The sequence below is a fragment of the Macrobrachium nipponense genome, chromosome 1 (genome assembly GCF_015104395.2).
Source record: "Macrobrachium nipponense isolate FS-2020 chromosome 1, ASM1510439v2, whole genome shotgun sequence".
Classification (NCBI taxonomy): Eukaryota; Metazoa; Arthropoda; class Malacostraca; order Decapoda; family Palaemonidae; genus Macrobrachium; species Macrobrachium nipponense.
In genome coordinates this window covers 30,675,272-30,692,104 of record NC_087200.1, presented here as the reverse complement: position 1 = coordinate 30,692,104, position 16,833 = coordinate 30,675,272, and the positions used below count along the sequence as shown (strand labels likewise).

The following is a 16,833-nucleotide window of genomic DNA, read 5'->3' as shown; positions in this document are numbered from 1 at the left end:
GAATATGGATAAAGCTCCTTGATCGCGTTTGGTACTACTTTACCCCGACCAAGATGTTAATGGGTTCCTTTGATAATGGGGGTGTGATTACAATAGATTTTATCGCCGCCATCCTATGTCCTCATCTTGTGTCAATTCCTGAAGTAGATTATATATGCAACTAACAGCTTACCCATCATAATTCTAAAAACGAATATGGTAAAAGGAACTGGGAAGGAAGATGATAAGGCTTAAAACAAATGAAAATGAACAGAATTTCCTTTTAAATCACAGAGAAACTGCTGAAATACTACATGAGCTACTGGAATATCGAATTCATATTATCTGGTCGCTCTTTACTTGAATTCAAGGTAGAATCTTTTAATAAGATCTTTGTGTATGAGGCAATACAGCCGATGACTTGGTGGCCTGTTGACAGAGAAGAATGGAATGGAGTGGAATATAGAGTTTAGGCCAAAGGCCAAGCACTGGGATATATAGCTATGAGGTCATTCAGCGCTGGAAATTGAGAGTAGGTAGGTTTGAAAGGTGAAACAGGACGAACACCTCGCAGCTGCACTATGAAATAATGGTTAGGAGGAGGTGAATAGCAAGATGGAAGAAAGACAATATGAATGGAGCTACAGTAAAAGTAATGAAAGGGGTTGCAGCTAGGGGGCAAAAAGGATGTTGGAAAGAACCCTTAGTAATACCTACAGTACACCTTACTGTCGGCACGGGATAAAAAAGAAAAAAAAATTAAAGAGTAAATACGCTTTAAAATAGAGTACTTGACAACTTTATGGCCCTGCGTTGAAATACTTTGGCCATTTTTAGGGGGTTGGGGAAGGGGGGAGGGCGGGGGAGGTGCGGGCTTTCCGAGGAGGAAAGTTATTTTCGCATGAGTTTTGCTTTTCTACTATTTCATTTCGTTTTGTTTACCTAATTTACGATCTGTCTGACAGACGAATGAACGATGGAAAACACAGGTGAAAAAAGAACCACAAATATCAAGATCTACAGACACTGACAAATTAAGTTATAAAATAAGACGAGAGAGAGAGAGAGAGAGAGAGAGAAAGAGAGAGAGAGAGAGAGAGAGAGAACTATGCGCATGCAATCTGAGAAGTCCCAGGTAATAAGCCTGTCAAAGGCACCAATTCAATGCAATTTTCCTTCCTTACAGGTAATTTCCAGCTCAGTACCACCTTAAAAAAAATGACTGAATCCCGTAATAAGTAACACGAATGAAAAAAATAAAAACCTTCTTTTTATCTCCAGCAGTGAATATTTTTCACGGATATAAAATAGAAAGTACATTAATAAAAAAATGTTTTTTAGCTTGTCACAGGTATCTCTGAGTATGTATGCATGTATGTATCGTATGTATGAATGCTTCTGTTTATATACATACAGTCACGTGCCTGAGTTTGTGTGTTGGGGAATATATAGTTATCGATGGATGTAGGTAAACACACGTACGTCATGTTTTCTCTAAGCAATGGATAGCTCTGAAGAACTACTTGCCACGTTCATACCTCAACTACCGTATCAAAGGCAGTGAAAATATATGATTACACAAACACATTCATCTATGTAATTATAAATATAACCTTCATAACACGAAGATGAGATATGTAAATATAGTCCACAGGAGAAAAGAGAATAAAACACTCTGATAGCAAGATAATGTCGCCTTTTACCAGGACTCCTCAAGAGCTTTATTATTTAACTCAATAAAGCTCTTGAAGAGGCCCTGGTGGAAGGCGAAATTATCGAGCTACTATAGTCTTTTATTCTCTTTTATTCTGTGGACTATATTGACTCATCTATATGTGTGTATGTATGTATATACACGCGCAATATATATAAGATATATATACGAAGGAAAAAATATAAACGAAGGAGTATCTAAGAGACCTTTCGGCATTAAATGTCCTTTACTAAGCAGTTTCTGCTTAGTAAAGGACGTTTAAAGTCGAAAGGTCTCGCAGATACTACTTCGTTTATTTTTCTTTCGCTGGACATATAATTATTTATTTATAGGATTTATCACGGTTCCTAACATTTCGTGATTCAGTTATAACAACACAACACAGGGCACACACATATAATATATAATTATATAGTAATATAATATACACATATATATAAATACTATATATATATAATAAATTCATATATATACATATATTTATATATTACGCACCTATATATATATATATATATATATATATATATATATATATATATATATATATATATATATATTACACATCTATATATATATGTATATATATATATATAATATATATATATATATATATATATATTATATATATATATATACACAATTTTTGAAAGATATTTTCTCTTTCCAATTCTCAGGATTTAAATAAAAAAAAAATAGGTTAGAGATTGAAGTGAGGGTTCACGTGCATTCCGGAAACGGGACATACGTGACAATCTCAATTTACAAAATTTAGTTCTTTAATTTAATCATGGACGGCATAGAGAGATAAAGTATAATAATCTTTGCCTCCATCCGTCAATAACACAAATGTTGTTCATATTAATGTCTCTCTGGTCGCTTAAGCACGATTTTTACCTTTCCTGGTCTTCCTTTCATTTCTATTACTTCTTTCTAATCTTAGTCTTGAGTTTCAGAACTCTCAAACACTAACGAAAACATTTACGCAGCGACGTCTCTATTTTTTTTTTATAAGTGATTTTATAAAACTAATGATCACTATTTACCTTTGTTAGTTAGAGTCTCAGTTCTTAGGTTACAATTAATCTGTAAAGTTTTCCTCACTGAAAATGAAACTATAGGTAATTCGTTACTCACTTAAAAGAAAGTGAAATTGTAGTTTTGTTTCAACTCAATTTACTTGTGAATTGACCTTTAAGGATTTCTTCAATGAACAACTTGTCCTCTAATGTTCGAGTCTTATCTAAATAAAGCCAAACTGCAAAGTTAAATTTTTACTTGAAAAAATTAATCAATAAATAAACAAAGTAAACAAGCAGAGTTTGAGTATTCTTCAAACAAAGTTACCCTGCAATATTACTCTCATTTAAACAAAGTTAACCTGCAAAGGTATTCTCTCACTTTAAACAAAGGCCATCTTTGATTTTAGTTTAAAGTTTATTTTCAATGAAATTACCTCCCTATTTTCTCAGTTATGCAAATTGAAACTCGAAGGATCTTTTCTCACTTAAACTAATTCTTTCTCACTTTGACTAGTTTTTGTAAAATTTGAGTGGATGTTAAACAACTGGTCTTCTGAGTTTGTATTATTTATAAAGAAATTGTCCTGAACAGAATGCTTTCCATTCTAGCAAAGTTATAACGTAAAGCTTGTTGGTCATTTAAACAAAGTTAACCTGAACAGTCTGTCTTACACAAACAAAGTATTCGCTACCAGACTGTTTCTCGGTTTACGAAGACACGAAAGACTGAGTGCTAACAATCAGTTAAATCTGTGAACAGCGATGCAAGCATGTATGTACACAACCTTCCAACTTGTGAATGCAAAGTCATGATAACAATAAAACATTTACTGTGTGAATGTCCAAAGGATAATCAACAGCGACTATCAAATTTTGGAAATAGATCCACCAGTGACATTTTGTAAGAAGCTTCAAAATTTCCAATCAATCTATTTATAAAGTTTTAGGAGAATTGCAACTTAATTGGCAGAATAAAAATAAATATAAAATAAATATAAAAATAAATATAAAAATAAATAAAACAAATAAAATAAAAAAATAAATATACAAATAAATAAAAAAAATCCCTCGGGCCACGTATAAGTAAACCACAGAAGCCTTCAACCTTTCCTTTACGTTGTTTTGGCAAATTCAAATAAAATCCAGACCACTGTCTTTTGTCACTTAATGACCTCCCTCTCAAGCTCTGCCTCCAGCCGCGTACCTCTTGAGATGTTGAAATCCAGGCAGCATCGGAACCAAAGGCGCCAAGGCCTCATCTCGAAGTTCGGACTCGGAACGAAAAACTCTGTATCCGTAGGCGTGCAGGACCCTCGAGCACTCGTCTTGCACGGTCTTGACCAGATGAAACGGCATCGCTCGACGCCAACGGAACGGCGCTGCGGTTCCGTTCCTGCTTAGGCCATACGGATGCGAATCTTCGGGAACGAGGCCGAGGGCGTGATCGGCTACGTGTCTCGCCACGAGATTCGTGTAAGGGATGCCGAGGAAGTGGTGCATCTGGCGGGCGTTTATCTCCGTTCGTTTGGTCATGTCCTCGTACCTGAGGAGGGTGTACCTGACATCAACGATAAAAAGAGAGGACGTGGAACGAAAGATCAGACAAAGGAACTATCTTGCCTAAGACAGTTAATCACTAGATAAATAGGGCTCATTCTTTTAAGCTTCTTTAACAATAAGTAGAGTATTGATGTCCGGCGAATAGTACTATCGAACTGCCTCAAACAGAAGACTAGAATAGAATAGAACAGAATAGCATATAGCAATTAGGCCAAAGGCCAAGCCTGGAACCTAAGGTCATCCAACTCTGAAAGGGAAATTAAGAGGAGAAAGGTTTGAAAGGTGTAACAGGACGAAAACCTAATAGTTGAATGTGAGGGAATATGAATGGAGGCACAGTAAAAGGAATGGGAGGGATTACTGCTAGGGGTTGAAAGGACTCTCTAAGAAGTGATACCTACATTGCACCGGGTGAGGTGCACTGACGGCACTGGCTCCCGCTCACACAAAAGAATGATTGGTTATGTATTGCCCTTAAAAAGGCGTTTTTAAAGTTTTACCAGTTACTTTTCCACTACAAACAATGAAATTCTCAGTTATAGTCTCAGAAATGTCTTATCGAGATTAGCCAAGTTAAAGTAACTGTTGTATCAATCCTTTGCAACGAAATTCTTTATTTATTTGAGCAATGGTCATCCTAGTTACTTAATATAGATACATGGATGACAGGTTTTTCTGACAGACAACTCCATTCCCTAATATTATCTCTATGTACTAGCTATCTTCTTTAATGTTAGGAAAAGTCGTCTTTCAAATATTTGATATCTTTGCAATTGAGCAGTTTTTTTAAACTACCTCTTCAGAAATGTTGTGGGATGGATTCATTCATTTTTTGCAACCTCTATTTTCAGGATAACTTCTGGATAACTTGGCCCTTCTCCATGTGCATAATTCATTTGACTTTCAGAGGCTTTTACTTGTAAGGACAACCTTTTCCAGAAGCTTTATCTTTACATCTGTTATCTAATGGCACTGAAGCGCATAACTTGTCCAGGAAAAAATACTGCTAAGTAGAGGAAATTTTATGCCAATTGAATCCTTTTTCTAGTACAATAATGTTTGAATATCGATCACTATTGCCTCGAGGTTACCAGCGTTTGAACAATTACCAGAGTAAGCAGTAGAAAATCTGTATACATAAAGGACAATGAGCAGGAAAAATAAGCCTTAATTTCAACGGTCAATAACTTGAAATAGTTAAAAAAAAAAGTATTTTGGGAAGGTTATCAAAAGCTCTCATTAACAGCAAGCTTACCTATTGGGATAATCTTTGGCAATAATCGAGGATTCGTTGAGATCTCGGCTGTACCTCCCGCATATCGCAGTAACGTTCGTCAGATCCTCGCCCAGAGATGGGACGTCCTCTATCAGGCGATGCCTAGAGGCTACGACACCCCTAGGATCTCTCACTAAATGAACGATCTTCAAGTTCAAGTCACGTTCTTTGAGAAGGGGCGAAAGGTCCCCTAGGTCTACGGCCACCAGTCTGAGCAGATGCACATTGGCGGCGCTGCACAAGGCCGAATCGGTAGCTGGGTCCCAGCAGAGGCTGTTGACGCTCAGACACAGTTTGATGTTGTCTCGATTGTGAAAATGTGTTCCCGAAATCCTTTTGGCGAAATAGTGAGGCCTGATGGAAAAATTGCACAGAAGGATGTCCCTCAGGATATCGAGGACATCCCGCCCTTGGTCTCTGGCGGAGACGCTGTCTTGGCCGAAGAACTCCCTGGCAGGTTCTTCTGTGTAGAAAGTCGTAGGAGACTGCGTCAGGAGGTGGGCCACGAATGACGACCCGGACCGCATTTGAGTCACTAACAGTATACGGGTGACATTATGCCGGGTCGATTTTTCTCTGCCGAATAAGAGCTGCCTTATCCGGATGCACTTGTTCCCCTTCGGTTTAATAAAACGTTCTTGCGAACCGGTGTTCACGCCGAGTCGCAGAACGAGTAACGCTGACGTCAATGCAAGGGAATAACAGAGGATCTTTCTAGTCCGTGTGACTTCCTCGGCGATCATCCTGCGAACTGACAGGCGAGCCCCGCTGCTGCTATTTTTAGCAAACTGCCAACTCTCCCTTTTCAGAGTAGATCGTTATATTTTCCTCATCGACCTTTACATGACGTGTATTCCTTATTCAAATGGACTAAAGCTTTGCGCTTGAAAGGTATAACGGCAAGTCCTAACAAATATTTTCAAAGAAGCTTTATCTACATGGAAGTGACAATCAGCTAATAATATAATAAAGTCGAGAAATTAAATGTGACAAATTGTTTTCCAAGGTAAACTGGATGATGAATTCCGTCAGGGAGCGAAGCATCCTTGAATTGCGAGTAGAATCGGTTGCGTCTGAGAGTAAAACGTAAATAAAAACAATATCAGGTTACTAAGCAACTTACAAATACCACGAATTCCATTTATCCATTTTTGTAGGTTTAACGAAGGTAGTCGCATAATTGAGGAGAGGAGATTGAAATGTCTGTAGTTACCCAAAGCACATGATGAAGTTGTTAATATTTTTTTTTCTTTTTTTTTATTTCTGAAGAAAATCTTCCTTATAATTGTTGTAGGGCCTGAGTTGCCTTTTTATTTTTTCCGTTTTCATATTGTCATTAGCAGAAATGTTATGATGTTTTCTTAGGGGAAGCAATTACGAAAGTTCCATGTAGTACTAAACTTAGCATATGTTTGACTTGAACCCAAGTTGTGAGAATTAGTGCAGAGAGAGAGAGAGAGAGAGAGAGAGAGAGAGAGAGAGAGAGAGAGAGAGAGCCTTCAGTTTTATCCTTGTCAAGGAAGTAATCAAAGGAAAAACGTCCCAAAATTAGATGCAAATATATTGGAGATGGATGGAAGAGGCCGGGGTAAAACTATAGCAACTGAGCGAATAATTCACTCATGAGGACGAAATAAAGTTCTTAGTTGTTAAAAAAAAGATAATTTACGATGTTTCCAGGGAGCATTTGAGTAACCAAATGCTGATAGGTAGAAAGTTTGGATAGCGTCATTATGTCATTATGAAACACGTGAGAGTAGATGAACGAACATATAGATAATGCCTTGGAGGGATGCAACCATTTCATGGAATATGCACCTAAAGAATATATCAAGATCATAAATAATAAAGGAGTAACCGGCAACAGAAGAAATAAAACTCTGGAAAGACACTTCTGTTCTTGGAATGCCCTGTTTAGCTAGTAAGCGATTAGCCACTGTATCGGTTTGTAATCTATTTGTTTGCTTATTTCTGATTAAGTGCACTTCTCAACAGAAGCTAATGAACGCTGGGGTGCTAAGAGACCACACATTAACTTGGAAAGAAATCAAATTTGGGTTGATTTAAGTTCAAACCAAAAAGACGTTGTACACTGATCTAGGAGGTGTTTCAGACTTGCTTTTGCATATAAAAGTTCTGGCCATTACTCTTGAAGTTTATCTAATTACTTTTCTTTTTATAAATATAAGGCAATGAATGGCAAGCTTACAGATGAATTTAAGATTCCCTTTTGGAGAAAGAGCCACTTTAGGTTCCCAAATATTCAACAAGGCTAACAATATATTATTTTCACTAAGTGGAAACCTTTATCGTATCAGAAAAGCTACTGTTGGATATAGTATTATAATGATAAGAAAATCACAATAATTATGTTATAATTCAAAGAGTATTTAAAATTATGGTTATTTCTTTTTAATAAATATTGATAAGTATTTAATTTATATACCAGTATGACAGAAATTCAAAAGATTTTGTGAAATTTTCGCATTATTTCACAAGATCACGAGGTGATAGCAAAATTCACATGATCTTGTGAGAAATCACAAGCTGTGGCAACACTGTGTGGCTGAACCCTTTTATACTTATCGTTGCCATTTTGGGTTCTGTGGATATTTAGATCTTTTCCTTGGTAAATCCTTAAGTACTTGTGTTTAGTTTTTCTCTTGAGCCAATTCCCTTCAAGGGAAAGAACTTACTATATATATCATATATATATATATATATATATATATATATATATATATATATATATATATATATATATATGCGTGTGTGTGTGATAAATCCATAAAATGTCAGTTTCTGCTTAATAAAGGGCGTTTAACGTCGAAAGGTCTCGCGGATACTCCGTCGTTTATTTTCCTTCGTGGCATATATCTTTTAATATAATATATATATATATATAATATATATATATATATATATATATATATATATATATATATATATATATGAGTAAAAAGCAATGGAAAGATGTAACCTTAAAGACCAAGTACTCATTGCTTTCACGTGTTACGTAATTCCCAAAGGCGCTTGGTACCAGGGGCCTCAATTTTAAACCATTCCAGTGGGTTTTTACGTATATATAGAATTCGCGCAGCATTGTAGCTACTTTGTAATATATATGTATATATATATACACACGTATACACAACTTTTTCACTAAGATACAGGTGTCTATCTATAATCACAAAACTAATTCTACAAATATCACTTGATAACGAAATCAACTTAACTCGGGAATGCCTTACAGTCAAGGGGAATTATAATTTATAGTCTATATGCCCGGGCCAGAATTCAAACTTGGGCTATGGCCTTAACTGCAAATGCCTAGGTTAGAATCCTGGATGGGCAGATGCCCATATCATATATAATATTCGTTTGGGTGCAATTTATTCATGAAGTGTATTATATATATATATTGTAAGGATTTATGGTATTTTCATTGTTAAGAGTTTATAACAGCCTTTTATGGCTTGTTTTGTGTATTTTACCTGCTCTCCAGTTTTGTTTTGTTGGTCAGAGGTGACATCTGACACTTGCTGTTTTTCAGTAGCAGTTAAGGTTAGCCCAGCAGCGGAGTAGCATACCTTTAGCGGCAGGTGTTGGCTGCTTGTCAGTAATTGAAGACGGAGGGGATGGCCGTCTTTAGCAGGGTGAGATGTCGAGTGCAGCAGGTTATGGTTACCTGTTGACAGCCGTACTTTGCGGAGGATTACGTCAGTCAAATCCCCGAGGATGTGTTGGTGGCTTAACCGTGGTCACCATTACAGAGAAGACATTCTTCTGTGGCAACTATGCAGTTGTCGCATCGACTACGATGGCCAGTCGTCAAGTATTTGCAGATGTTCCAGTTTGCCTTCCTGTGTATGAGTACGACGATGTTACGGCTGTGGTCGATGGTCATCCTCGTGGACCTTTGACTGTGGTCTCGATATCTTTTATTTATGATTTTGATTAATGGTATTTTTGAGGAAATTTTCCTGATCATTCAATTACTTAAGTAGTTATTTCAGTTTTTTGATGAGCAGTGTATGGCTCATATTCTCGTGCTTTAATGTTTGGAGGGTAAAGTGTATGACCCTGTTAAATCTGTTTTATTTATGGATGGCATTAAGCAAGAGTATACCCCTGATAATTAGTTTATGACCTGTTTCATTTGATTCATTTGTTAGCATGCATTGTTTATGGTGGTATAGGACAAGTGTATGGTTCTGATGGTGCGTTGTTGAGTTAATTATGATAGTCATTTGATTCATTTGTTTGGGATGTATTGTTTATGGTTGTATAGGACAAGTGTATGGTCCTGTTGTATCATTTGTAAAGTTATTTATCATGTCAATTTTTATTACTGATTTTAGCCGCTGCTGTACTTTTGATTTGTATTTTTTTTTTTTTTGGCTAACTCCTTAACTCACTTGTAAATTTGTAAATTGGCCATGATACAAGTTAATTAGAAATAATAAATAGGTTTAAGTATATGTTGATCATTTTTGTCTCCTTCCTCTTTGATTTGTCATTGGACTTCCTAGCCATTTCAGTTCCTGTTCAATTTTTTTTTTTTTTAGAATCTGAGGACGGTTCATCATATATATATATATATATATATATATATATATATATATTATATATATATTGAGCAAAGATACTATATATATATATATTAGTATCTTTGCTCATATATATATATAAATAATATATAAATATATTCAATATAAATATATATTATATAAATATTACCAAATAAATATATATAAATAATATATAAATAAATAATTATTATAGATAATAATAAATATATATAAATAAATATATATTAAATTATAATAAATATATATATAAAAAATATATATATATATAAATCTAATATATAAATATTATAAATATATATAATTAAATACTTTTATATATATTTATATATAAATTTTATAAATTATATTTGATATTATTTATTATATATTTATATAATATAAATAAATAATTATATATATTATATATATATTTATATATAAATAAATATATATATATATATATATTCTATAAATAAATATATTAAATAATATATATATATATATAATATATATATATATATATATAAATATATATATATATATATATATATATATAAAATATACATATATGATATATATCTATAAATATATATATAAGATAAATATATATATATATATATATATATATATATAAAATATATATATATAAATAAACTATATATAAATATATATATAAATAAATATATAAATAAATATATAAATAAATATTTAATATATATATTTAATATATATATAATAAATTTAAATATATATATATATTAAATAAAATAATTTTATATATTTAATATATAAATATATATATATATATATCTATAACTAATAAATATATATATATATAATATATATAAATCTAGATATATTAAATAAATATATATATATATATATATAATAAAATATATATATATATATATTAAAATAAATATATATATAATATAAATAAATAGATAAATAAATTATATATATAATAATTATATCTATATATATATATATAATATATAAATATATTATATATTAAATAAAGATAATGATATATAAATACTATAGAATAAATAAAATAATATAAATATAAATCTATAATATAATATATATTAAATAAAATAAATTAATATATATATATAATAAATAAATAATATAGATATATATATATAAATATATAATATATAAAATGAAAATAAAGATTATATATATATTATATATATATATAAATAAATATATAATATAAATATTTATATAAATTAAATATATATACTATTATATATACAAATTAAATACAAAATATATATATATTAATATGAATAAATAAATATATATATTAGAAATATAAATAAAATAATATATATAGTAATACATGATATATATCTAAATAAATAAATAAATATATATTATAAATAAATATTATAAAATTTTAAATATTATTAAATAAATTAAATACTATAAATAAATATATTATAAATAAATAAATAAAATAAATATACAATAAAATAAATAAATAAATAGAATAAATATATATTCTATTTATATAAATAAATTTTTATATATATTTTTTATATATATAAATTAAAATATATATAGTTTATAATATATTTTAAATAAATATTATATTTTATATAAAAATAAAAGATTTAGATAAATAAATAATTTATATATATATTTATATATATATTTATATAATATAATTTCATTATAAATATATTTATATCTTATATATTTTATATATAATAAATATTTATATATTATTATATTAAAATAAATCAATAAAAATATACGAAATAAAAAAATTTAACTAAAATATATTATAAATTTATAAATATATAAAGCTAATATAATAATATATATTTATATAAATTATATTTATATTAATTTATATATCAATAAAATTTATATAATAATTTATATAATAAATAAATTTAATATATATTAAATAATATATATAAACTATATAATATTTATGTTCATCTTATTATATTTAATATCTAAATAAATATATATTATAGATTCTAATTATATAAATAAAATATAAATAAATATTATATATGATATTAAAGTATCTAAATAAATCTCTATATTATAGAATATCTACTAAATATCTAAATAAATATATATAAATATATAAATAATATAAGATATATAAATAAATGATATAAATCTTCAAGATATATATAAATAAATATATAAATAAATAAATATATATTAAATATAATATCTAAATAAATATAAATAATATAAATATATAAATAAATTAAATATATATCTATAAATATCAAATATAAATCTTAAATATAACATATATATTTATCTACATATTAATATTAATATAGAGATTTAAATAGATATATTTTCAAATATATATTTTTATATTTATATAATTTATTTATATATATTTTATTATATAATTATATTCTATTTATTTATATATTATTTATATATCTATTTATAATAATATTTTATTTATATTGTAGCTTTCTATTTATATATTTATATTTGAATATTTATATATTTTATATTTATATATATTTAATATTATATATTATTATTTATATTTAGATTTATTTATATATATATATATAGATTTATATAAGATATTTAATATTATATAAATTTTATATATTATATTTAGATATATATAATTTTATATAATTTTATAGATAATCTTAGAACTATATATAAATTTATACATATATAAAGATTAATATAATTATCTATAAATAGTATATTATATAATAGAAAATATAAATTAGAAATTTTTTTTATATTATTAAAAGTAAATATATATATATAAATTTCGATATATAACTATATAATATTTCATAGAAATATATATTATATAAACTATATAGAATATAAAATTTATATATAAATAATATAATATAAATATTAAAATATCTACATATAAATATTATAGAATCTATAAATAAATAAGATATTCTACATAAATTATAATCAATATATAATAAAATATTAGAAATATAAATATCTCAATGATTATATTCCATAAATAAATATATATAATAAATATATATATAAATAAATGATGCTAAATTATATAAAATAATATATATAAAACAAAATTTATATATCTATTTATATATATAAAGATATTTATATCTATATCTAATAAATTATCTATTATTTATATAAATATTTATATATATAAAGATATCTATAAATCTTACTATTATAATCTATATAAATATATATATAAAAAAAATATATATATTAAAATATATATATTATTTATATATTATTGATATTAGATATTATATTATATAAATTTATATAATCTAATGATAACTATCAATCTAATAAATACATAAGTAGGATAAATAGAGACTCTCAATATATTTATATAATAGATTTAGAAAATATATATTAAATATATATTATAATTTATATCTCACGATATTTATATATAAATAATTATATTATCCATCTATATATATAAATATATATAAATATATCTATACTATATATTAGATTATAGAATATAAAATATCTTATAAATATCTATATAAATATATATATACACATTATATATTAAATATAAATATCTAACATATATATTCTAAAAATATATATAAAATATATATAAATATAATAACATATTAGATAAATATATATATAAATATTCTATAAATTCTTCAAATCTAGATCTCTATCATACAATAAATATAATAAATCATAGAATATAATAAATATATATATCAACTATATATAAATAATATAAATATAATATTAAGTAAATATATATATTTAATCTAAATTATTTCTATAGATATTTAATAAATATAAATATTTAAATTATATAGATTTATCTATAAATTTTTATAATATATTTAATCTGCAAATATAATTTATATAATAGATTTATATAAATTATATTTATTTATAAATATATCTCTATATAAATTTTATCTATATATAAATATAATAATAAATTTATTTATATATCTAATCTTTATTTATCTATCTATAGAAATATTTATTTAAATATATATAATAAATCTTTATTTATATATAAATATAAGATAAAAGATATTTCTTTCTATATATATATTATATTATTAAAATTTTCTATATATCTATTTTTAAATATCTTATAAATATATATCTTTTAAAATTTATATATATCTATCTTTATTATATAATCGTTATATATATCTATATTCATATTTCTTTTAATATATATATTTATTATATAATATAATATCTTAATATATCTTTATTATATTTCTTTATTTATTATTATAGATTTATCTATTTATTATATTATTTATTTATAAACTCTATATATAAATATATTATACTAAATCCTATAAATCTATTTATTTATCTATATATATAATAATAATATCTATATATCTTTATTTATATATATCTATAGATATATTATATATACATTATTATCAATAAATAAATACTATATAAATAAGAGAAATATTAAATATAAATATTAAATATATATAAAATTCTAATGTAATATAATAAATAAATATATAAATATAAGACATATATATAATAAATATATATTTTAGAAATATAGTATATATAAAATTAAATTTATATATATAAATATTATATATATAAATAATAAATATATAATAAATATATATAAATTATTTTATATATTTAAATTATTCATATAATTTTATATATAAATATTTATATATTTTAAATTATATATATTTAAATTTAAAAAAAATATATTTTATCTATAATTAAATATTCATATTTATATAGAAATATTTATATTATTAAAAAATTTAATATCTAAAAAATATTTATTATAAATATATTTAAATGTATATCTTTTATATATATATTTTCCTAAGGTATTTAATCTATCTTTCTAAATCTTTATCTTATCTTTATAAAATATTATTTTATATAAATCTATTTAAATTAAAAATCCTAAAAATTTTATAGATCTCTTTTATTCTTAAATCTTTATATATCTATTTAAATTAAGAATTTATATCTAAATCTTAGATATACTTTAAATATATCTATAAATTTTTTTAATATATCTTTTAAATCTTATATATTAAATATATATTTATATCTTATTTACATTCATATATCTTTTCAATCTATATTTATCTATTATACTTTATAATTATATATTTCAATTTATATATCTCTATATTTATAGTTTCATATATATCCTATCATATTTACTATAATATTTAATACAATACTTTTACTCATATTTATATATCACTATTTATATATACAGATTATTTATACAATATATCTACACTAATCACTACATATTTATTTCATGCAATATATACATATAAATATTTCATTTATAAATATCTTATCAACATATTACTTTATTAATAATAATTATTATATTTATTAAATATAGATATCATTTAGTATATTATAAATATAATTTAATTATTTATATTTTTAATATATTTATTATAATATATTTATTTATAATTTATATATATATATATTTATATCTAGTATTATATATTTATATATATTTAAATATTATATTATATAATTATAGATATATGTTTATAATATATAATATATATTATATATTATATTTAGATAGTTATATATATTTATATATATATATATTTATATATATAGTATATAAATGGATGATATATATATATATATATGTGATATAGAATAAATTTATATATATATATATATATTTCTATTATATTTAATATATAGAGTATATATATATAGAAGTGTAAATATAGATTAATATATATAAATATAGAGAGATAGAAATAGAATATATTATATATAAAATATATAGAGAGAACGATATATATATAGAGCTGAGATATAAATAAAGATATATTATATTATATATATAATGATATGATAGATAGAAAATAGAACTATATTAAGGATATATATAGATATAAAAGAAAAATAGCGATACTATAAGAGAATAAGGTATAGAAAGATAGAGAGATGATGATTAAATATAGATATATATAGATAGTATTAATTAGATATAAAGAAATAGATATATATATATATATATATAGTATATATAAAGAAATATATAGATAGAGATATAATATATAATAAGATATATAGAAATGAAAGATAATAAGGAGAGATAGAAATAAATATAGATATAATAAATATAAGATCATTATATATCTATATGCTATATATAGATAAAGAAATATAGAAGATATAGAAAGAAAAGATATAGATATAGAAAATAAAGTAAAGAGAGAGATATATATAAATAAATAAATGTAAAGAGATAGATAATAAATCATGAAATAAATAAAATATAGTATATTGATAATAAATAAAGAGTAATATAGATATATAGGAAATAAAATATATAGATATATAGATAAATACAATAGATGTAGATATATGAATAAATAGGATAACTAAATATAGATTAGAGATTAATATATTAGAGATAAGATATAAATATTAATTATATAGATATATTATATATACAAATATATTATATATATATATTATAAATATAAATATATACTATAGATATATAATATAAATATATATATATAGTTATATAAAGATATATATAATCTATATATAAATATATATATCTATATAATAATAAATATATATATTTATATATTATATATTAGATATATATAATTTATATAAAAGAAATATATATATATAGTATATAAATATAAAATAAATATATATATAATATTAAAGTTAAAATAAATATATAGATATTATAAA

At 24.7% G+C, this 16,833-nt stretch overlaps 1 protein-coding gene across 1 annotated transcript; it reads right to left on the bottom strand.

The window, feature by feature from the left end:
• Positions 1 to 3,880: 3,880 nt before the first annotated feature.
• On the bottom strand, positions 3,881 to 6,277 carry LOC135220114 (carbohydrate sulfotransferase 1-like). Its single transcript, XM_064257426.1, has 2 exons — positions 5,528 to 6,277; positions 3,881 to 4,270 (listed from the first exon to the last, which is right to left on the bottom strand). The coding sequence occupies exons 1-2, from the start codon at positions 6,073 to 6,075 to the stop codon at positions 3,892 to 3,894; spliced, it is 927 nt and encodes a 308-aa protein (XP_064113496.1). The 5' UTR covers positions 6,076 to 6,277; the 3' UTR covers positions 3,881 to 3,891.
• Between the last annotated feature and the right edge of the window lie 10,556 nt (positions 6,278 to 16,833).

Bases quoted from the DNA above. Each gene is read 5' to 3' on its own strand.
- LOC135220114 (XM_064257426.1), bottom strand. From the start codon at position 6,075: ATGCGGTCCGGGTCGTCATTCGTGGCCCACCTCCTGACGCAGTCTCCT. The intron at 4,271-5,527 runs GTAAGCTTGCTG...CGTTGATGTCAG, and splicing joins GCCAAAGATTATCCCAATAG to GTACACCCTCCTCAGGTACG.